The sequence below is a fragment of the Culex quinquefasciatus genome, chromosome 1, assembly GCF_015732765.1.
Source record: "Culex quinquefasciatus strain JHB chromosome 1, VPISU_Cqui_1.0_pri_paternal, whole genome shotgun sequence".
Taxonomy (NCBI): domain Eukaryota; kingdom Metazoa; phylum Arthropoda; class Insecta; order Diptera; family Culicidae; genus Culex; species Culex quinquefasciatus.
Genome location: NC_051861.1, coordinates 126,555,245 through 126,579,865, shown reverse-complemented (window position 1 = coordinate 126,579,865; position 24,621 = coordinate 126,555,245). Strand labels below are relative to the sequence as shown.

General features: G+C 31.4%; 2 protein-coding genes across 7 annotated transcripts in view; one reads left to right on the top strand and one right to left on the bottom strand.

Moving 5' to 3' along the window:
* The window catches only part of LOC6035167 (tRNA dimethylallyltransferase), a 270,808-nt gene that overhangs the window by 225,891 nt on the left and 20,296 nt on the right, over positions 1-24,621 (top strand). The gene's annotated exons all lie outside the window — the stretch shown is intronic.
* LOC6035090 (sodium-dependent neutral amino acid transporter B(0)AT3) lies at positions 1,135-21,172 on the bottom strand. Of its 5 annotated transcripts, none has more exons than XM_038249646.1 (10): positions 20,545-21,172; positions 14,380-14,962; positions 5,879-6,189; positions 5,143-5,747; positions 4,836-5,083; positions 4,673-4,783; positions 4,260-4,463; positions 4,045-4,202; positions 2,368-2,631; positions 1,135-2,303 (listed from the first exon to the last, which is right to left on the bottom strand). In XM_038249646.1, exons 2-10 carry the CDS (start codon positions 14,470-14,472, stop codon positions 2,102-2,104), a joined length of 2,196 nt encoding a protein of 731 aa, XP_038105574.1. In that variant the 5' UTR covers positions 14,473-14,962; positions 20,545-21,172; the 3' UTR covers positions 1,135-2,101. The 5 variants fall into 5 exon arrangements, with proteins under 5 accessions (XP_038105574.1, XP_038105572.1, XP_038105573.1 ...); XM_038249644.1 differs by having other exon boundaries at positions 14,380-14,929; XM_038249645.1 differs by having other exon boundaries at positions 14,380-14,912.

Sequence of the window (24,621 nt, the reverse complement as noted above, 5' to 3'; positions counted from 1 at the left end):
GTTTGCTAAATTCTAATAAATAACAAAATTTGTTAAATTACAAAATAAAGTTAAAATTAAAAATCAAAGAGAACGGAGTTTAATAAATGTTGATGTAAAATCAAAATTTGTTGAATTAAACTGTTTAGAAAACAAAGTTTGTTAAATTTAATATAGAAAAACAACTGAACAAAATAAGGTTTACTCAATTCAAATTAAATTCGAAATTTGATAACAAAACTGGCTGATCATAATTTAAAAATAACAAAGTTTGCCAAATTTAAATTCAAAAACCAACTTTGTTAAGCTATAATGACGGAAAAAATAGAAAGCAAAACTTGTAAAAACAATACGTAAATAAAACAAAACTTGTTAAATTAAAACAATAAAATATATTTTTTATAGTTTAAATTAAATTAATGCTAATATTTTTAATGAGATTCAAAGTTGACTACCGATACGAAAGTGCGATGAAGTTAACAATCTTGACATAACCTATAATTTTGCGACATAATCACGAGCAATGCGTTGGGAAAGTAATCCGATTAACACCGCCGCAGCAAGCCGCGAACCAAAACGTCAACCAGAAATCCCGTTGCTTAACAACTAGGTAGTAAGCAGGCAACTTCCTTTTCGTTTCCATCTCTTTCACGCGCAAACACACACACACATGTAACACAGTCGGTATAGTAGAGAAGAGAGTACTTAACAAGATATTATGCACTAACGTAAAAATTACTGTAATCAAAAATGCCAGCGGCCAACAATCACGATAATCACAGAAGAAGAAAAAGTGCGCGACAGCTTGGCAGACGGACGGTGGTGCAGGTTTCACGTAACGAACTTTTAACTATAAATTAACAATTAGCGTTAAAACCGAGATCGGTGGTCAAAGTTGGCGCCGGATGGTGCCGATATGGTGCAAATTCAAACTCTTCCCAGGTTGTTTGGCAACGATTAAGGGGGGTTAAAACAGCCACGTTTGTTCGAGTAACATCTAATATTTGCGTTAATTCTAAGGTTTTTTTTGTTAATGGTAAATGTATATTTTTTTACAGTTTTATATTGCCCTTTTCGGTCGGTCAACCCTTAAAATGTACTGTAAATACGTATCGGTGCCACAACTAGATATTCTGGTAAGATTTTGCAGTGTGCAAACAACTTTTGTTTTTTTTTTTTCTCGCAGTCACAGCTTTTGCTCGGGTCTCAAAACAATACGGCGAATGGTTGATTTCGGTTTAAAATGACTTCCTGGTGCGAACACGGTATACTTGGATGATTTGTTTTGACTGGTGTAGCCTACTTGGATCGGGCCGGGAAACCTAAACTCGCGCCAGTCAAAGTTTTCTACACTATATAATATAGGTAAATTCCTATTGTAGTTCTATGGTATTGTGTGTTTTCCTTTGTATAATCGTCGAGAGAGCTGCATTGATTTACGTGTGGTTTTTACTCTTCCGCATCAACGGGTTTTAATGATATGAGAGGGGCACTTTGCAAGTTTAACCCGTCCGGTATAAATAACTATTTGCTTTAAGGTAAGTATATATATTGTATAATTCTTGTTGTTTTCCTCACGATAGATTATTAGTTTTTTTTATAGTCTTGTTGTTGTTTTTTTTTTAATGTCACTTTTAATATTACCGATCAAAACTACGACCAACATTTACAAGGTTTTTTCCCTTTTATTGGAATGTGTTTATTGTTTTGTTATTCTCACTTAACGACGCTTATTAGTGACCTTAACTATAGTTGCTGTTTGTTTTCACTTTTATTTACGTGCGCTTCTGTGTCGTGCTTTTGCTTAACAGTTCGTTTCTAAAATTAAAATCAATTTGTTTTTTTTTTAATGTAGTTTCAAATTAATAGGACAATAATAGTCCTAAATGAGTTAATCTTTTTGAACGTATAAATAACTTTGACAGCTCGTTCTGACAGCTGAATTGAATGTTTGGTAAATTTATGAACAAAAAACGTGGACTGTCAAATTAAACTTCAACAGCTCTTGTTTACCTTCCCGTCATAATTTGAATATGTTTTGTTTACTTTCCTCCCCTAACTAACCCCTTTCCTTATTGTCATCTGTCACTCTTCGTTTTCCTGTCCCCCTCGCCCTCCCACCTTACTCTTCCTCCTCGTCCAGCGGCTGCTCCCTCGTTCCGTAAGTCGGACAGCAAAGCCCCTCCGACCCATCCGGCCGGATGCAAAACAGCGAAATCTCAATATCCGTCGGCTCGTGCGGCACAATCCCGTGCGAGTCCCGCAGTTCCGCCGACGGGAACCAGGCCGGTTCCGTATCCTCAATTATGTTAATGCCACATAACCTAGAAAAAAATCAACAGTAGGAGCCGCCCTCTGTTTTGACAGCTGCGAGTTGCTGCTACTCACCGACAGATGGCCACGCCGGGAATCCACAGGATGGACACGCAAACGAGCAGAATCGCGACCACCACGCACCAGTGAGGCCACTCGAGGTTGTCCGTGTTGCCGGTCAGCGGGTTCCAGCCCGGATAGCTGCTTCCCTCGGAGGCCAGCTCGATAAAGGACGCCACCAGGATCGTCAGCATGGCAATGGGGGAGATGTACTTCCAGCACAGCATCCAGTAGAGATGGGGTCGCGAACCGGTCATCAGCTCGATGTCGTCGGCGAACCTGAAAGAGGAACATTTAACCCAGAAATAAGTCTTTTGGTTTGAGTGGTTTGGTTGTTTTTGCAAAGTAAACAAACAGCTGTCAATTTTGAGACACTTCCATCACAGATAAACATATGATAGCTAATGACAAAAAATACAAAAAAAATCACAAAAATTACAAAAATAATGAAAATTGTCAAAATTGTCAAAATTGTAAAAATTGTAAAAATTGTCAAAATTGTAAAAAATGTCAAAATTGTCAAAATTGTCAAAATTGTCAAAATTGTCAAAATTGTCAAAATTGTCAAAATTGTCAAAATTGTCAAAATTTTCAAAATTGTCAAAATTGTCAAAATTGTCAAAATTGACAAAATTGTCAAAATCGTCAAAATTGTCAAAATTGTCAAAATTGTCAAAATTGTCAAAATTGTCAAAATTGTCAAAATTGTCAAAATTGACAAAATTGACAAAATTGTCAAAATTGTCAAAATTGTCAAAATTGTCAAAATTGTCAAAATTGTCAAAATTGTCAAAATCGTCAAAATTGTCAAAATTGTCAAAATTGTCAAAATTGCCAAAATTGTCAAAATTGTCAAAATTGTCAAAATTGTCAAAATTGTCAAAATTGTCAAAATTGTCAAAATTGACAAAATTGACAAAATTGACAAAATTGTCAAAAATTGTCAAAATTGTCAAAATTGTCAAAATTGTCAAAATTGTCAAAATTGTCAAAATTGTCAAAATTGTCAAAATTGTCAAAATTGCCAAAATTGTCAAAATTGTCAAAATTGTCAAAATTGTCAAAATTGTCAAAATTGTCAAAATTGTCAAAATTGTCAAAATTGTCAAAATTGTCAAAATTGTCAAAATTGTCAAAATTGTCAAAATTGTCAAAATTGTCATAATTGTCAAAATTGTCAAAATTGTCAAAATTGTCAAAATTGCCAAAATTGTCAAAATTGTCAAAATTGTCAAAATTGTCAAAATTGTCAAAATTGTCAAAATTGTCAAAATTGCCAAAATTGTCAAAATTGTCAAAATTGTCAAAATTGTCAAAATTGTCAAAATTGTCAAAATTGTCAAAATTGACAAAATTGACAAAATTGACAAAATTGTCAAAATTGTCAAAATTGTCAAAATTGTCAAAATTGTCAAAATTGTCAAAATTGTCAAAATTGTCAAAATTGTCAAAATTGTCAAAATTGTCAAAATTGTCAAAATTGTCAAAATTGTCATAATTGTCAAAATTGTCAAAATTGTCAAAATTGTCAAAATTGCCAAAATTGTCAAAATTGTCAAAATTGTCAAAATTGTCAAAATTGTCAAAATTGTCAAAATTGTCAAAATTGTCAAAATTGTCAAAATTGCCAAAAGTGTACTTTTATGTATATTTTGGGTAATAAATTTTACCTAAAATTTATTCCAATCCTACCTCTTAATCCCGTAAATATAGCTAACCCCGATGCACTCAAAGAACGCTATGATCAGCAGCGTGTAACTTCCGGCGAAGCTGTCCATCAGCTGGAAGATGTAACTTCCAGCGCCGTTCGCAAAGCACATCGACAGAATGCTGCACGACAGGCAGAGACCCTAAAAGAAAAGCGTATTAGTACGTACGATCACCCATAACCTTGAAGGGTTACTTACCCCCGTGATGACCTCCTTGGGCACGTTCGGAAAGAGCTTCATGTCCACGAGCGAGGTGGTCACGCCCTCGAGCGTCCCAAACTGCGAATCGATGCCGAGCGTGAACAGCATCAGGAAGAACAGGACGGCCCACAGCTGGGCCGCCGGAAACTGGTTGATCGCCTCGGTGAAGATGATGAACGCCAGACCGGTTCCGGAGGCACTCTGTCGTTAAGATTAGGGTTAGTAAGGTGGAGATCACAAGCTACGATCGAAAATCTACTAAGAAAAAGGTAGCTACTAAGCGAGAGGATTGAAGCGATCGCGGAAGAAAGTGAGGTTAGCTCTTGGTTATAGGACAGAACAACAAACCGGTTGGCAACAACATTGAACACGACTACACGATCGACGATCAAGAGGAGGAGGGGCTTTACGTTTTCGAGTTCCTTCTGAAGATCGCAAACGGGGAGGTCGGCTTCGGCCGTCTTGTTCAGCGCCATCAGCGCGGTTCGTTCCTCCACGCACGAGTCGAAGATCGAGTGGGCCTGAAAAGGAGTACGCGATCAGTTGGGATCTTCACTAGCTCGACGATCTTACCTTGAATCCGATCACGGAAAAGACCACCACTCCGGCGAACATGCTGGTGCTGCAGTTCGTGAAGGACACCACCAGCGCGTCCCGGTAGCAGTTGTTGTTGGCCGGATTGTACGAGCTGAACGCGATCAGTCCGCCGAAGGCCAGCCCCAGCGAGAAGAAGATCTGCGTGCCGGCCTCCAGCCACACCACCGGCTCCAGGATCGACTCCCAGCGCGGTGTAAAGAGGTGCATTACGCCGTCCGAGGCACCTGCAAAGTGTTGAAGATCATGATTTATCGCAGGTTACGAGAGGGCTAACTTCACTCACCCTTCAGCGTAATCCCGCGGAAGAAGAAGATGATCAGCACCACGTACGGGAAGATCGCCGTAATGTACACAATCTTGCTGGACTCCGTGATGCCCTGGACCATGCACATGTACACCAGGAACCAGGCCGTGATCAGCGCGATCGCCACGTTGTAGTTGATATCCTCCGGCTCGTTCACGCTCGGCGACGCCTTCAACGTCTCCCTGTACCAGTAGTACTTGGTCGGCGACGACACCACGCACTCCGGCTCAATGTCGTAGGTAAAGTTCTTGTACAACCGCTTCGGGCACTCGGCCCACGGCAGCGGCGACTCGACGCTGTGCACCAGGTAGATCAGGCACCACGCGATGATCGTGTTGTAGTACAGCGCCACAATGTAGCTCACAAAGGCGGACGAAATGCCGATCCCCCCGAGATACGGGGACACCTGGTGCCACACCCCGATCGCGCCCTTCCGCAGCCGTTGGCCGATCGCCAGCTCCAGGTAGAAGATCGGAATGCCCTGCAGCAGCAGCATCACAAAGTACGGCACCAGAAAGGCTCCGCCGCCATTTTTCTGCGCCAGATACGGGAAGCGCCACACGTTGCCGAGGCCGACGGCGTAACTAAGGGGAGAAAGGATATTTGATGACATGGGAACCGGTATCCGGAACATCTGGTGTGACCACCATACTGAAGGCGATTTCAGGTCTAATTTAAACATAACCGAAACCAAAACAATAATCCGCCACCTTACCCTATGGTCGCCAACAGGAACGTCCACTTGCTGTCCCAGGCTTCCCGATCATCCTCGGGCCTTTCCGCCGCGGCCTGCTCGGCCGCCACAATCTGCTCGTGCACGGACATTTGCGCTGCCAACTTTCCCCCAGCTCCCTTCGGTCCCGTCGGTGGCGCCGACGCCGGCCCCATGTCCAGGTCCAAAATCCGTGCCATCGGTGGGTCATCGTCCGAAATGAAGGCCTGGTTGGTGGCCCCGTAGGCCACGCTCCGGCCCCCACCCGGTCCGCCACTGCCATTTTCCGCCCGCACCAGTCGACTTCGGAGTTCCTTTGTTCGAAATCAAAACAAAAACAAAACAACAGAGAAACGTCAAATTTTGTCAACAAAAACAATGATTTATTTATGCGTTCATTTGGTATGCGTCACGGGCCACTTGCTGAAATGTCCCGGCCTCGGGTGGACCACCGCGGCCCGCTCCAGCGGCCTCCAAGCGAACCGTCCAACGGTGCCGGTGGAAGTGCGCGGGACTCCGCCCGACGGCCACTCCGGGGAAATGTTCAGCTCGGCCAGTCGGGACAAATTGTCCACCGGGCGGCGTCCGTAACCGGTGGATTCGTAGACGGCGGAAATCCGGCTTCGGGTTGCGTCCTGGAGGGCGTGCACTTCGTGCCACTGGGCGCGGTCGGACAGACGTGCTCGACGGGCGGCCTCCATCCGTTCCCGGCACCAGCGGTCCGCCTGGAAGAAGGTCGGCTGGTGCTGGGGCATTTTTGACGGGGAAGTGAGATGAGTTTGCTCTCGGAATGTGGAGCGGAGAAATGTCAAGGGGGATTCGGAGAGCGAAGCCTGCTGCGTTTTTCGTTGTTTTATATCTTATTTACGATTAGTTATTTAATAATTATCAATTCTCGCTAACTTTATCAAAAGGTCCTATGTACATAGGAAACCCGTGGCGCATTGGTTGTTTTGTAACCTAGAGTTATTGATTTCTAGAGCTTTTTTTTAATCAAAAAAAATATTTTTGTTAGAACATTTTTTTGTATTATTTGTAATTTTTGTATTTTTTTTGTAATTTTTGTATTTTGTGTTTTTGTAATTTTTGTTATTTTTGATATTTTTGTAATTTTTGTAATTTTTGTAATTTTTGTAATTTTTGTAATTTTTGTAATTTTTGTAATTTTTGTAATTTTTGTAATTTTTGTAATTTTTGTAATTTTTGTAATTTTTGTAATTTTGTAATTTTGTAATTTTGTAATTTTTGTAATTTTTGTAATTTTTGTAATTTTGTAATTTTTGTAATTTTTGTAATTTTGTAATTTTGTATTTTTGTAATTTTGTAATTTTGTAATTTTTGTAATTTTGTAATTTTTGTAATCTTTGTAATTTTTGTAACTTTTGTAATTTTTGTAATTTTGTAATTTTGTAATTTTGTAATTTTGTAATTTTGTAATTTTTGTAATTTTGTAATTTTTGTAATTTTGTAATTTTTGTAATTTTGTAATTTTTGTAATTTTTGTAATTTTTGTAATTTTTGTAATTTTTGTAATTTTTGTAATTTTTGTAATTATTGTAATTTTTGTAATTTTTGTAATGTTTGTAGTTTTTGATTTTTGTAATTTTTGTAATTTTTGTATTTTTTGTCATTTTTGTCATTTTTGTCATCTTTGTCATTTTTGTCATTTTTGTCATTTTTGTCATTTTTGTCATTTTTGTCATTTTTGTCATTTTTGTCATTTTTGTAATTTTTGTAATTTTTGTCATTTTTGTCATTTTTGTCATTTTTGTCATTTTGTCATTTTGTCATTTTTGTCATTTTTGTCATTTTTGTCATTTTGTCATTTTTGTCATCTTTGTCATTTTTGTCATTTTTGTCATTTTTGTCATTTTGTCATTTTTGTCATTTTTGTCATTTTTGTCATTTTTGTCATTTTTGTAATTTTGTCATTTTGTCATTTTTGTCATTTTGTCATTTTTGTCATTTTTGTCATTTTTGTCATTTTTGTCATTTTGTTTTTGTCATTTTTGTCATTTTTGTCATTTTCTCATTTTTCTCATTTTTGTCATTTTTGTCATTTTGTCATTTTTGTCATTTTTGTCATTTTTGTCATTTTTGTCATTTTTGTCATTTTGTCATTTTTGTCATTTTGTCATTTTTGTCATTTTGTCATTTTTGTCATTTTTGTCATTTTGTCATTTTGTCATTTTTGTCATTTTTGTCATTTTTGTCATTTTTGTCATTTTGTCATTTTGTCATTTTTGTCATTTTTGTCATTTTGTCATTTTTGTCATTTTTGTCATTTTGTCATTTTTGTCATTTTGTCATTTTTGTCATTTTGTCATTTTTGTCATTTTGTCATTTTTGTCATTTTTGTCATTTTGTCATTTTTGTCATTTTTGTCATTTTTGTCATTTTTGTCATTTTGTCATTTTTGTCATTTTTGTCATTTTGTCATTTTTGTCATTTTTGTCATTTTTGTCATTTTTGTCATTTTGTCATTTTGTCATTTTTGTCATTTTGTCATTTTGTCATTTTTGTCATTTTGTCATTTTTGTCATTTTTGTCATTTTTGTCATTTTTGTCATTTTTGTCATTTTGTCATTTTTGTCATTTTTGTCATTTTTGTCATTTTTGTCATTTTTGTCATTTTTGTCATTTTTGTCATTTTTGTCATTTTTGTCATTTTTGTCATTTTTGTCATTTTTGTCATTTTTGTCATTTTTGTCATTTTGTCATTTTTGTCATTTTGTCATTTTTGTCATTTTGTCATTTTTGTCATTTTTGTCATTTTGTCATTTTTGTCATTTTTGTCATTTTGTCATTTTTGTCATTTTGTCATTTTTGTCATTTTTGTCATTTTTGTCATTTTTGTCATTTTGTCATTTTGTCATTTTTGTCATTTTGTCATTTTTGTCATTTTTGTCATTTTTGTCATTTTTGTCATTTTGTCATTTTTGTCATTTTGTCATTTTTGTCATTTTGTCATTTTTGTCATTTTTGTCATTTTTGTCATTTTTGTCATTTTTGTCATTTTTGTCATTTTTGTCATTTTGTCATTTTTGTCATTTTTGTCATTTTTCATTTTCATTTTTGTCATTTTGTCATTTTTGTCATTTTTGTCATTTTTGTCATTTTTGTCATTTTGTCATTTTTGTCATTTTTGTCATTTTTGTCATTTTTGTCATTTTTGTCATTTTTGTCATTTTTGTCATTTTTGTCATTTTTGTCATTTTGTCATTTTTGTCATTTTTGTCATTTTGTCATTTTGTCATTTTTGTCATTTTTGTCATTTTGTCATTTTTGTCATTTTGTCATTTTTGTCATTTTTGTCATTTTGTCATTTTGTCATTTTTGTCATTTTTGTCATTTTTGTCATTTTTGTCATTTTTGTCATTTTTGTCATTTTGTCATTTTGTCATTTTTGTCATTTTTGTCATTTTGTCATTTTGTCATTTTGTCATTTTTGTCATTTTTGTCATTTTTTCATTTTTGTCATTTTTGTCATTTTGTCATTTTGTCATTTTTGTCATTTTTGTCATTTTTGTCATTTTTGTCATTTTGTCATTTTGTCATTTTTGTCATTTTTGTCATTTTTGTCATTTTTGTCATTTTTGTCATTTTTGTCATTTTGTCATTTTTGTCATTTTTGTCATTTTGTCATTTTTGTCATTTTTGTCATTTTTGTCATTTTTGTCATTTTTGTCATTTTTTTGTCATTTTGTCATTTTTGTTTTTGTCATTTTTGTCATTTTTGTCATTTTTGTCATTTTTGTCATTTTTGTCATTTTGTCATTTTTGTCATTTTTGTCATTTTGTCATTTTGTCATTTTTGTCATTTTGTCATTTTTGTCATTTTTGTCATTTTGTCATTTTTGTCATTTTTGTCATTTTGTCATTTTGTCATTTTTGTCATTTTTGTCATTTTTGTCATTTTTGTCATTTTGTCATTTTGTCATTTTTGTCATTTTGTCATTTTTGTCATTTTGTCATTTTTGTCATTTTTGTCATTTTTGTCATTTTTGTCATTTTTGTCATTTTTGTCATTTTTGTCATTTTTGTCATTTTGTCATTTTGTCATTTTTGTCATTTTGTCATTTTTGTCATTTTTGTCATTTTGTCATTTTTGTCATTTTGTCATTTTTGTCATTTTGTCATTTTGTCATTTTTGTCATTTTTGTCATTTTTGTCATTTTGTCATTTTTGTCATTTTTGTCATTTTTGTCATTTTTGTCATTTTGTCATTTTTGTCATTTTTGTCATTTTGTCATTTTTGTCATTTTTGTCATTTTGTCATTTTTGTCATTTTGTCATTTTTGTCATTTTTGTCATTTTTGTCATTTTTGTCATTTTGTCATTTTTGTCATTTTTGTCATTTTTGTCATTTTGTCATTTTTGTCATTTTGTCATTTTTGTCATTTTTGTCATTTTTGTCATTTTTGTCATTTTTGTCATTTTTGTCATTTTGTCATTTTTGTCATTTTTGTCATTTTGTCATTTTTGTCATTTTTGTCATTTTTGTCATTTTGTCATTTTGTCATTTTTGTCATTTTGTCATTTTTGTCATTTTGTCATTTTTGTCATTTTGTCATTTTTGTCATTTTTGTCATTTTGTCATTTTGTCATTTTTGTCATTTTTGTCATTTTGTCATTTTTGTCATTTTGTCATTTTTGTCATTTTTGTCATTTTTGTCATTTTTGTCATTTTTGTCATTTTTGTCATTTTGTCATTTTTGTCATTTTTGTCATTTTTGTCATTTTGTCATTTTTGTCATTTTGTCATTTTGTCATTTTTGTCATTTTTGTCATTTTTGTCATTTTGTCATTTTTGTCATTTTTGTCATTTTTGTCATTTTTGTCATTTTGTCATTTTTGTCATTTTTGTCATTTTGTCATTTTTGTCATTTTGTCATTTTTGTCATTTTTGTCATTTTTGTCATTTTGTCATTTTTGTCATTTTTGTCATTTTGTCATTTTTGTCATTTTTGTCATTTTTGTCATTTTGTCATTTTGTCATTTTTGTCATTTTGTCATTTTGTCATTTTTGTCATTTTGTCATTTTTGTCATTTTGTCATTTTTGTCATTTTTGTCATTTTTGTCATTTTGTCATTTTTGTCATTTTGTCATTTTTGTCATTTTGTCATTTTGTCATTTTTGTCATTTTGTCATTTTTGTCATTTTTGTCATTTTGTCATTTTGTCATTTTTGTCATTTTGTCATTTTTGTCATTTTTGTCATTTTTGTCATTTTGTCATTTTGTCATTTTTGTCATTTTTGTCATTTTTGTCATTTTTGTCATTTTGTCATTTTTGTCATTTTTGTCATTTTTGTCATTTTTGTCATTTTTGTCATTTTGTCATTTTTGTCATTTTGTCATTTTGTCATTTTGTCATTTTTGTCATTTTTGTCATTTTTGTCATTTTGTCATTTTTGTCATTTTGTCATTTTTGTCATTTTTGTCATTTTGTCATTTTGTCATTTTTGTCATTTTTGTCATTTTTGTCATTTTTGTCATTTTTGTCATTTTGTCATTTTTGTCATTTTTGTCATTTTTGTCATTTTTGTCATTTTTGTCATTTTGTCATTTTTGTCATTTTTGTCATTTTTGTCATTTTGTCATTTTTGTCATTTTTGTCATTTTTGTCATTTTTGTCATTTTTGTCATTTTTGTCATTTTGTCATTTTGTCATTTTTGTCATTTTTGTCATTTTTGTCATTTTTGTCATTTTTGTCATTTTTGTCATTTTTGTCATTTTTGTCATTTTTGTCATTTTTGTCATTTTTGTCATTTTGTCATTTTTGTCATTTTTGTCATTTTTGTCATTTTTGTCATTTTTGTCATTTTTGTCATTTTGTCATTTTTGTCATTTTTGTCATTTTGTCATTTTGTCATTTTTGTCATTTTTGTCATTTTGTCATTTTTGTCATTTTGTCATTTTTGTCATTTTTGTCATTTTTGTCATTTTTGTCATTTTTGTCATTTTGTCATTTTTGTCATTTTGTCATTTTTGTCATTTTTGTCATTTTTGTCATTTTTGTCATTTTTGTCATTTTTGTCATTTTGTCATTTTTGTCATTTTTGTCATTTTTGTCATTTTGTCATTTTTGTCATTTTTGTCATTTTTGTCATTTTGTCATTTTTGTCATTTTTGTCATTTTTGTCATTTTTGTCATTTTTGTCATTTTTGTCATTTTGTCATTTTTGTCATTTTTGTCATTTTTGTCATTTTTGTCATTTTTGTCATTTTTGTCATTTTGTCATTTTTGTCATTTTTGTCATTTTGTCATTTTTGTCATTTTGTCATTTTTGTCATTTTTGTCATTTTTGTCATTTTTGTCATTTTTGTCATTTTTGTCATTTTTGTCATTTTTGTCATTTTGTCATTTTGTCATTTTGTCATTTTTGTCATTTTTGTCATTTTTGTCATTTTGTCATTTTTGTCATTTTTGTCATTTTTGTCATTTTTGTCATTTTTGTCATTTTTGTCATTTTGTCATTTTTGTCATTTTTGTCATTTTGTCATTTTTGTCATTTTTGTCATTTTTGTCATTTTTGTCATTTTTGTCATTTTTGTCATTTTGTCATTTTTGTCATTTTGTCATTTTTGTCATTTTTGTCATTTTTGTCATTTTTGTCATTTTGTCATTTTTGTCATTTTTGTCATTTTTGTCATTTTGTCATTTTTGTCATTTTTGTCATTTTTGTCATTTTTGTCATTTTTGTCATTTTTGTCATTTTTGTCATTTTTGTCATTTTTGTCATTTTTGTCATTTTTGTCATTTTTGTCATTTTTGTCATTTTGTCATTTTTGTCATTTTTGTCATTTTTGTCATTTTTGTCATTTTTGTCATTTTGTCATTTTTGTCATTTTTGTCATTTTTGTCATTTTTGTCATTTTGTCATTTTTGTCATTTTTGTCATTTTTGTCATTTTTGTCATTTTGTCATTTTTGTCATTTTTGTCATTTTTGTCATTTTTGTCATTTTTGTCATTTTGTCATTTTGTCATTTTTGTCATTTTTGTCATTTTTGTCATTTTTGTCATTTTTGTCATTTTTGTCATTTTGTCATTTTTGTCATTTTTGTCATTTTGTCATTTTGTCATTTTTGTCATTTTTGTCATTTTGTCATTTTTGTCATTTTTGTCATTTTTGTCATTTTGTCATTTTGTCATTTTTGTCATTTTTGTCATTTTTGTCATTTTTGTCATTTTGTCATTTTGTCATTTTTGTCATTTTTGTCATTTTTGTCATTTTTGTCATTTTTGTCATTTTTGTCATTTTTGTCATTTTTGTCATTTTTGTCATTTTTGTCATTTTTGTCATTTTTGTCATTTTTGTCATTTTTGTCATTTTTGTCATTTTTGTCATTTTTGTCATTTTTGTCATTTTTGTCATTTTTGTCATTTTGTCATTTTTGTCATTTTGTCATTTTGTCATTTTGTCATTTTTGTCATTTTTGTCATTTTTGTCATTTTTGTCATTTTTGTCATTTTTGTCATTTTTGTCATTTTTGTCATTTTGTCATTTTTGTCATTTTTGTCATTTTGTCATTTTTGTCATTTTTGTCATTTTTGTCATTTTTGTCATTTTTGTCATTTTTGTCATTTTTGTCATTTTTGTCATTTTTGTCATTTTTGTCATTTTTGTCATTTTGTCATTTTTGTCATTTTGTCATTTTTGTCATTTTTGTCATTTTTGTCATTTTTGTCATTTTTGTCATTTTTGTCATTTTTGTCATTTTTGTCATTTTTGTCATTTTTGTCATTTTTGTCATTTTGTCATTTTTGTCATTTTTGTCATTTTTGTCATTTTTGTCATTTTTGTCATTTTTGTCATTTTTGTCATTTTTGTCATTTTTGTCATTTTTGTCATTTTTGTCATTTTTGTCATTTTTGTCATTTTTGTCATTTTTGTCATTTTTGTCATTTTTGTCATCTTTGTCATTTTTGTCATTTTTGTCATTTTTGTCATTTTTGTCATTTTTGTCATTTTTGTCATTTTTGTCATTTTTGTCATTTTGTCATTTTTGTCATTTTTGTCATTTTTGTCATTTTTGTCATTTTTGTCATTTTTGTCATTTTTGTCATTTTTGTCATTTTTGTCATTTTTGTCATTTTTGTCATTTTTGTCATTTTTGTCATTTTTGTCATTTTTGTCATTTTTGTCATTTTTGTCATTTTTGTCATTTTTGTCATTTTTGTCTTTTTTGGCATTTTAGATTTTCGTTTTATAGTTGAGTTTTTTTTAGTTGCTTTTACACATTTTTTAATTTATTGTGAGTATTTTCATTTCCATTTTTGCTGTTAGTTTTGAAATTACTATCCAAAACCTCATTATTTTTATTTGACTAAATGTATGGCTTTTTTTCTTTTCTGGTAGTAAAACCAAAATGAAGCATTTATTTTGGTGTAAAAAAAATTAAAGATTCCTTTTAAATTAAAAAAAATGACCATTCTCGTGACGCACACCTAATATTTCCAAAATTCATGTATTTTTGATAAATCTCAAGCTATACTAACCCTTAGCTCTAGCTCATCCAAGCTGCGCACCGTCGCCTGCTGGATCAAATCGCGCGAGCTTTGTCTACGAAATAAATGCGCCGTGTTGGCCATGTTTTTTTGTTTGTAAGATGACGGGAAGTTTGCAGAGATTTAGGCTAAAAACTCTTTCGTCTGTTGCTGTTTTGATGTGAAGGTGGTGGCTGGTGCTCACGTGCACAAACTTCGGTGTGTGTGGGTGATTTTTGTAACTTTTTTTTTGGTTGTGATTTTTTTTTCGCAGGCAGGCAGGCAGGAATGGATTTGTTTTGAAACAACTCTTTTTACGGGATTTTATGGTAAACACACACACTCAAACAAAACACTCATAACACACGGATTGGTTGGTGCTAGTGGTACTCTCTTTTTGTTAGTGCTTTTTTGGTGGTAGGTGCTAACGGTGGTGCTCATTGAGTGCTGATGTCATCTTGTTTTGAAATCTTTTACACTATTATTGAAACGTTTGAAATTTGATTATTTTGTTGTGCTTGGTGCTAGTGATTCGATAGCTGGTGCTGCCGGTGCAAATGTGCTAGTGAGTCAAAGTTTAAAAAACACCATGCGTCTCCATGGTAATGTCAGTTCAACCCCAAACGAACCCCCTTCTCAATCGCAGTCAGGTCAAGTCAAGTCAAGTCAGAGGGTGCTATGATCCCACTTTACAAGACGAAATGGCTGGGTGTTTATTTATTCACTTTCCTCCCTGTTATCTCCTTTTTGAATATCTTTCCATTCAACAGATGGGGAGCGGCGCTACAAAGTGGCAACATTGCCGAAGGATCAACGAACCTTCTTCAGTGGGAACGGAAAAGCTCCTAAATTGATTCAATTGGATCTGCGCCATTCTTTGCAACCAAGAGGGGTCCACATCCGGTTGTCACCATCAACGATGGAGACAACAAAACAAGACAAAAAATAAAAAGAACCTTGACAGGATTTAAAAGCCATCCAATTAATCAGAACGTCAACATCCGGTGGAAGACTTTCTTCCCTCGTCGAAAAAAGAAAAAAAAACACCTAAGTAGCCCGTGTGCGGTTCTGAATTTGATGGTTTTTCCACCCTCCCCACCAAGATATGATGGTCATGGCCAGCTGTGATGAAAGCTCGGATGTTGCCCCAAAAGTGCGTAAATCACGCCGCTCACGGCACAGCCCGTGAAATTGCCTTAGACGACTTGGGTGGCTCCTGAATTTTATGACACTCGTTGCGACCCGATGGAATTGTTTCTGATATGCTATGAATTTTAAAATACTGCAGAAATTCTGCAAAATTGTCCAAATTGTCAAAGATTAATAAAATTTAGAAAATTATCATGATTTTGAAATTTAACAAAATTTAGAAAGCTAAAGAAAATATGAAAATTAACAGATTTTAAAAAAACTTACAAAATTTAGAAAATAAACAAAATTTAAAAAAATCCTAATTAAAAAAAAAGTTGGAATAATTGAAAAAAAAGGTAAAAAAATTACAAAATTTAGAAACCTAACAAAATTTTAAAAATTAACAGATTTTAGAAAATAAACAAAATTTAGAAAATAAAAAATTAACAAAATTTAGAAAATTTGCATAATTTAAAAAATATCAAATTTCAAAAAAATCAAAAATTTCAAAATAAAAAAAAAGTTAGAACAATTACAAAAAATGGCAAAATTACCACTATTACAAAATTAAAAAGGTGAATTTTTTTTTTGAAAATTAGCACACATTTTTTTTTAAATTTAACAAAATTTAGAAAACTTAGGAAAATATAAAAATTACCAGATTTAGAAAATTAACATTTCCAAACAACAGAATTTAGAAAATTATCAAAATTAGCAAATAAAAAATTAAAAAAAAAGAAAAATAAACAAAATTTGAAAAAAAAAATCTTAATTTTAAAAATTAAAAAAAAAGTATGAAAAATTACAAAAATTGGCAAAATTAACACAATTGTCAAAATTTACTAAATTTAAAAGGTTAACAATTTTTTTAAAATTAACCAGATTTTAAAAATTAACATCATTTAGAAAATTTTGAAAATCAACAAAATTTTGAAAATTTACATCATTAAGAAAATTAACATCATGTAAAAAATTAGAAAATTTCCAAAATTTAAAAAAAAATCAAAATTTAAAACAAAAAAGTTAGAACAATTACAAAAAATGGCAAAATTACGACAATTTTCAAAATTTAGAAAATTTAAAAGGTTAACAAAGTTTTTAATTAACGAGATTTTGAAATTTAACCAAATTTAGAAAACATAGGAAAAAATAAAAATGACCAGATTTAGAAAATTAACATCATTTAGAAAATTCGGAAAATTAACAGAATATAGAAAAATAACGAAATTAGAAAATGAACAAAATTTAAAAAATTTGGAAAAATAACAAAATTTGAAAAAAAAATCAAAGTAAAAAAAATATGAAAAATAACAAAAGTTGGCAAAATTATCACAATTGTCAAAATTTACTAAATTTAAAAGGTTATTAAAATTTAAAAAATTAACGAGATTTTAAAATTTAACAAAATTTAGAAAACTAAGGAAATTATAAAAATTAACAAAATTTAGCAAATTTACAAAATAAGAAAATTTACTAAACTTAGATTATTTGGAAAATTTACAAAATTTACAAAATATTTTTTTTTCTAGATTAAATAAATATTCAAAGCTGGAAAAATTACAAAAATTGGCAAAATTATCACAATTGTAAAAATTTAGAAAATTTGCAAAATTTTGAAATTCATCAAAATTTAGAAAACTAAAGATAATATAAAAATTCACTAATTTTAGAAAATTAACAAAATTTAGGAAATAAGCAAAATTAAAAAAATTAACATAATTTAGAAAATTTGGAAAATTTACTAAATTCAAAAAAAAAATACAAAGCTTTCTAAAATTGATAAATATAAAAAGTTGGAAAAATTGCAAAAAATGGCAAAATTATCACAATTGTTAAAAATTACAAAAAAAAAACAGAAAATTTACAAGATTAAGAAATTTAAAAAAAAAATCAGCAAAACTAACGAAATTTCAAAAAAATCACAGATTATAGAATATTAAAATTAACAAAATTTAGCAAATTAACAAAATTAAAAAATAAACAATATTAAGAAAATTTGGAAAATTATCAAAATTTAAAAAAAAAAACACAAAATTTTCAAAATTAAAAATTAAGTTGGAAAAATTACAAAAATTGGCAAGATAATCACAATTCTCAAAATTTAGAAGGTTAACAAGATTTAGAAAAATGACATGACTTTAAAATTCAACAAAATTTAAAAAACTTAAGAAAATATAAAAATTAACAGATTTTAGAAAATTTACAAAATTTAGAAAATTAACAAAATTTAGAAAATTAATATCATTTAAACAATTTGCAAAATTAACAAAATTTAAAAATACATTTTTTTTAAATTAAAAAAAATACAAGGATGGAAAAATTGCAAAAATTGGCAAAATTATCACAATAATCAATATTTTAAAAATTAAAAAAAAATCAGAAAATTAACAAGATTTTGAAATTAAACGAAATTTAGAAAACTGAAGAAAATAAATAAATTGACAGATTTTAGAAAATTTAAAAAAAAAAATAGAACATAAACAATTTTTTTTAAATTAAAATAATTTAAAAATTTGGACAATTAACAAAATTAAAAAAAAAAACAAAGTTTTCTAAATTTAAATAAAAAAGTTGAAAAAATTGCAAAAAGTTTGCAAAAGTTATCAAAATGATCAATTATCAAAATTAACAAAATTAAAAAAAATCAGAAAATTAACAAGATTTTGAAACTAAACAAAATGAAGAAAACTAACAAAATTTCTAAAATGAACAGATTTTAGAAAATTAACAAAATTTTAAAAAATAACAAGATTTAGAAAATTAACAAAATTTAAAAAATAAACAAAATTAGAAAATTTGCAAAATTTAGATAATTTTGAAAATTAGAAAATTATCAACATTAAGAAAATTAACGTTATTTAGAAAATTAACAAAATTTAAAAATTAGCAAAATTTAGAAAATTACCAAATTAAGAAAATCAAAATTTAGAAAATTTCCCAGATTTATAAAATTTACAAAATTTAGAAAACAAATAAAATTTAAAAAATAAGCAAAATTTAGGAAATTTTTCAAATTTTAAAACAAAATATAGAAAATAAGGAAAATTTGAAAAATTTACAAAATTTTACAAAATCACATTTTTTGATATTTAAAGAATTTTAAAAAAGTTTACAAAATTGGAAAACTTGTCAAAATTGGCAGAATTTACAAAATTAAAAAAAAAAAACAGAATATTAACAAGATTTTGCAAATTAACTAAAAAAAATTTACAAGATTTAAAAAATTAACAAAATTTAGACACTAAGGCCGTTGCAAATATTTTTCCAAGTTTTATAACAAAGTTTGTTAACAAAATTATGAAAATTAACAAATTTATGAAAAATAACAAATTTAAGAAAATTAACAAAATTAACAAAATTAATAAAATTAACAATATTTAGAAAATAAACATAATTAGTAAAATTTACAAAATTTATAAAATTAACATAATTTAGAAAATAAACAAAATTTTGAAAATTATCAAAATTTATAAAATTAACAAAATTTACAAAATTTAGAAAATAAAAAAAATATTTAGGAAATTACCAAAAATTAGAAAATTTGGAAAATTTACACAGTTTCAAAAAAAATCAAACCATCCACATTAACGACCCCCGGGTCTTTTGTGGTCTCTATTGCAAGTTTCTGCTCGAACCTAGGAGTCCGAAGGCTTGAATGGGGAGAGCACCCAAACCTCTTTTTACTCCAAGGAACCTTCCACCCCAGTGTTTGAACTGACGACCTTCGGATTGCGAGTCCAACCGCCGCCAGCGATTCCACCGGAGTAGGCTTGGTTTGGTGTGTTGTTTGTACTTATGGCATGGAGACAACTCCTACACCTGGAATGACTTAACGGCCTAACAACCAAGGCCGGGACCGACATTTTACTTCCTCATCCGATGGAAGTAGGCAGCAGATGGGAATCGAACTCAGAATCATCCGCTTACAAAGCGGACAGCGTAACCATTCGGCCACGCACTGCGCACTACACAGTTTACAAATTATAAACTGTCCAATTTTTGTGTAAGTTACAAAAAATCCTGATTTTTCTTACCTGTTAAAATCATCAAAATTGTTTTAGCGGCGTTTTATTATTCAAAAAATGTCTCTTCTTTCACAAATCTCAAATTTTACAAAATTTAAATCGCTTAAATAGTTTACTTCAAAAATCAGTTTATTTATCAAAATTGTCAATATTAATAAAACTGTCAAAATCTAAAATTGTTTAAAAATATATTCAGTAAATTGTATTAATTGAGCTGAGACAATTTTAGGTAAACTATCTTATTTGACAGTTCCAGCAATTTCATTTTTGGTATTAAAAATAATTGTGAAAGTTGGAAATGTTCTAAAAATAGTTTGGTACAAATATTCTAAATTCTAGAACAGAAAGAAATTCATGAAAATAGGTTGCTGAAGTTTGTATTTTATTGCGCCAAAATGCAAGCAAAAAAACGTTCCCGATATTTACGCAAACAGTGGAAAGCCATTTTTTTTTCATCTGTCAAACTATTTTTGTGTCTATAACTCATAAAGCACATTTCCGAACATAATAATTTTCAATAGGGACACACGGGGGACGCAATTGGACCGAATGTATTGAGATATTAGATATAATATCATTTTTACTTCTGTACTCAGATTCATTTTTTTTTTTTTCATAAATGTAGGTTCAGGAGGTGAATTGAAAAAATAATAATCGAGTGATTCCCTGAGTGAAGAAGACAAACCCCCATTTTCTTGGATCGCTACAAGTCCATTCTTTGTAATTTATCGTCCACACATTTTCATTCCCACTCTCTCTCTTTTCTGGTCTTTTCCTTTTCTTTTGTCATCCCCACCATTATTCCATCCCTGTCCTGCTTCTGAGGGTCATTATTTGTCTCGTCGCTTTCGTCGTCGGGGGTGTTGGAAGAACTTTGCGGGACAAACAAAAATCAATACTCGCGATTGACGGGGGACGAGTTATAAATAAAACGAATAAATTTAAACAGTTGAGTTGCATTGTTAAAAATAGAAATTAAAGCAAACCCCCAAAAACGTCAAAATCCCAACCGATTACCAACCCCAATCGAGAGTTCTTTGAGGGAGGAGGACCGCCTACTACGATGGAGAAACTAGCCACTTGCTTGCTTTCTTTAATCACACAATTTCACGCCAATTTTCCTCAATCCTCAATCATCGGACGGCTACTGCTGTGATATATCTTTCCTCTGGATGTTTTCCGCGCGAATCTCTGCGTGCGCTTCTGCCCCCGAAATTATGTAACACTCGTAGCACCAGAATTTCCCAGCAGCACAGAACTTTTCGTTTCGTTTTTTCGATCCGCGCCCACTCAATTTTAAGTTTTCACACCAATTTTCCGACTCGTTTTCAACGCGCAACAATTTTCCCTCGAAAAAATAAAAACCCGAAAAACTACTGGAAGAACTTGAAGTTTTCGACGATCGCAGCAAGCCACTACTACTCTGTGGTGTGTGGGGGAAAAACTCGCCTACGACATTTTCTCGACACGACGGAAAAGCTCTCACTGACAGTCCAAGCAGGAGGGCCAAGCAGTCTGGGTGGCTCCTCTGTCATTCGATGACACTTTGAATGAATTTCGAATATTGTGAGTGAATGAATTTAGCTTCTTCCTCGCACGTTGCGCCACAGTAGGCTCTGATGTTTCAGAATGGCTCCAGCCAGCAGCAGAAGACAACAGGTTCTTGTTCAAAGAGAGAGAGAATGAGCGAACTGGTCTGCGTGTTGTGAGGGTTGCCTACTGTTTGGCGTTTGTGTGTTGTTTTCTCTCCCCCTTTGAAAGCATGGCCAACTCTGGTGCTTTAATTGAGGGGGAGGGAAAGCTCTCTCTCTCTGTCTCTGCGAGGGCAAATCATCTGGGTGGGTGACTTTCGATCAAGAGCTTTTGAAGGGAAAACTTCAACGGGGGTGCGTTTAGTAGAGGATTTCTGGATTAGTTTGTGTTTGGAAGTATTTTGCTAGATTTTAGAATTTATTTTTGTTGGGCATGAGTAAGATGAACCAAATTTTTGTTTGCAAATCACAAATTATTCCGAATCAGCTGCTTTGGATTTATTCTTCCGAATACAGATGTATTAAAATAATTGAATCTACTCTTTTTTTATTCAGACTTTTTATCGATTTTTTTTTGTATTTTTAATCCCGCTGAAATTTCTTTGGTGCCTTTGGTGTGCCCAAAGAAGCTATTTTGCACCATTAATTTGTCCATATAATTTTACATACAAATTTGGCAGCTGTCCATAAAAAAATGATGTATGAAAGTTCAAAAATCTGTAACTTTTGAAGGATTTTTTGATCGATTTGGTGTATTCGGCAAAGTTGTAGGTTGTAGGGATTATGGGTTGCAGGATTGAATATGTAATAAATTATTAAATGAGTATTTATTATAACATTGATATAAATCATAAATAATAGTTAAGAGCGCAACAAAAAGTGCGCACCTTCATGAATATTGCCTTGTTAGCTGATTGCGGATGGAGTGCGAGAGCGCGCTAGCGAGCTGCGAGAGAGAACAACAAGCGAGAAAACAACGAGATTCGCGCGGCTGGCGAAAGAGAGAATGAAGATTGTCAAATCAGTTTTGTGGTTAATTTCTGTGGAATAAGACGTGTTGTTTGTTAATTGCAAAATATCTGTGTTTTTATTATAAAAGAAAGTCCCCGATCACGACAATGGCACAGTCCGGTAAGTCGAACCATTTGATTCATGAAAGATCATTTGTTTTGCTTGAATTGTTGTGTTGTGAAATCCAACAGTTTTGTTTACCTGCCAGGATGCAGGTCCAAAGTTTCGCTTTGTTGTTTTGCCTGTGTTTTGAAACAGGTAGATGTTTGCTTGAACTTGTTATTTGAAATTGATAAAAGGCATAAAACTATCTGCGATAATTGACGGTCTTGAATTTAATGAATGATTTGCTTGTTGTTGTGATATTGGGAATGAATGTTTTGTTTTGAAGTAGTAAGTTTGGCTTTTCGTTGTGATAATTGAAAACCAATGTTTTATTCTAAGTTAATGGTGGAATTTGAAGGCAAATAATTTGCTCGAAATTTGATTGTTTTTGTTCAATCACATTTTTGCTTTAGATTTGATTGTTGTTGTTTTGATTGACGACCAATGTTTTGTTTTAATTTGATGCAATGTTTAATTGTTGTTGTGGAAATTGAACTCCAATGTTTTGTTACGAATTAGACTTCAATTTTTTTTCTTATTTTTGTGATTGATGAAAATCAATATTTTGTTTATAATTTGACAAAAGATTTGACAAGATTGTGGAAATTGAAAATCAATATTTCTTTTTGAATTTGATGGAGGATTAGTTTGCGATTGAAGGTAGATAATTTGTTTTTAATTTAGTTGTTGTATTGGTAATTGAAATCAAATTTGTTGTTTGAATTTTATAGTTGTTATTATAATTGACGACCAATGTTTTGTTTTGAATTTGATGCAAAATTTGATTGTTATGGATTGTTGTTATTATTGATGATATATGCTTGTTGTGGCAATAACTTGATGCAAAGTCCAATAAAATCACAAATTACAAAATTTACAGGTTTAATTTTGATTGAAAGAGTTGATTGTTGATGAGGGAATTAAAGACCAATGTTTTGTTATGATAAGATGACAAATTTGCTTATTTTTGCGAAAATGAAAACCAATATTTTGTTTCGATTAAGATACGAGGTTTGATTGATATTGTGGTAATCGAAAACCAGTTATTACTTTGAATATGATGATAGATTTGCTTTTTGTTGTGGCAATCGAAGGCCAAGATTTGTTTTCAGAATTTGAGTTTTGTTATTATAGAAAGGTATTTTTTTCGGTTTTAAATTTCATGCAATATTTGATTGTGGTTTTATGATGGGCAATTTTGAGTTTTAAATTTGACGCAATATTTGATTGTTCATATGGTAATTGATGACCAATGTTTTGTTTTGAAGTTGATGCTAAATTTGATTATTAATTTTATGGTTAATGAAAAAATGTATAGTTCTCATTTGAATGAAGATTTGATTGTTGTTATTATTGACGATAAATTTTTTGATGTGAATTTGATGCAATATTAGATTGTTGCTTGATGCTGTGGAAATTGAAAATTATCGTTTTAGAAATCTAATGAAAATTTTATAGATTTATGCAGAAATTGACAATCAATGTTTTGCTTTGAAATTTGATTTGAGCAACGTTTTTTGCCGTTATAATTGATTAGTCATAGTTAATTTTGAAGTCTCTTCTGTGTTGGAGCCTGACAGACCTCTGCGATGGTAGTCAGAAAAAAGTCTCCTCTGTGTTGGAGCCTGACAGACCTCTGCGATGGTAGTCAGAAAAAAGTCTCCTCTGTGTTGGAGCCTGACAGACCTCTGCGATGGTAGTCAGAAAAAAGTCTCCTCTGTGTTGGAGCCTGACAGACCTCTGCGATGGTAGTCAGAAAAAGTCTCCTCTGTGTTGGAGCCTGACAGACCTCTGCGATGGTAGTCAGAAAAAGTCTCCTCTGTGTTGGAGCCTGACAGACCTCTGCGATGGTAGTCAGAAAAAAGTCTCCTCTGTGTTGGAGCCTGACAGACCTCTGCGATGGTAGTCAGAAAAAAGTCTCCTCTGTGTTGGAGCCTGACAGACCTCTGCGATGGTAGTCAGAAAAAAGTCTCCTCTGTGTTGGAGCCTGACAGACCTCTGCGATGGTAGTCAGAAAAAGTCTCCTCTGTGTTGGAGCCTGACAGACCTCTGCGATGGTAGTCAGAAAAAGTCTCCTCTGTGTTGGAGCCTGACAGACCTCTGCGATGGTAGTCAGAAAAAAGTCTCCTCTGTGTTGGAGCCTGACAGACCTCTGCGATGGTAGTCAGAAAAAGTCTCCTCTGTGTTGGAGCCTGACAGACCTCTGCAATGGTAGTCAGAAAAAAGTCTCCTCTGTGTTGGAGCCTGACAGACCTCTGCGATGGTAGTCAGAAAAAAGTCTCCTCTGTGTTGGAGCCTGACAGACCTCTGCGATGGTAGTCAGAAAAAAGTCTCCTCTGTGTTGGAGCCTGACAGACCTCTGCGATGGTAGTCAGAAAAAAGTCTCCTCTGTGTTGGAGCCTGACAGACCTCTGCGATGGTAGTCAGAAAAAGTCTCCTCTGTGTTGGAG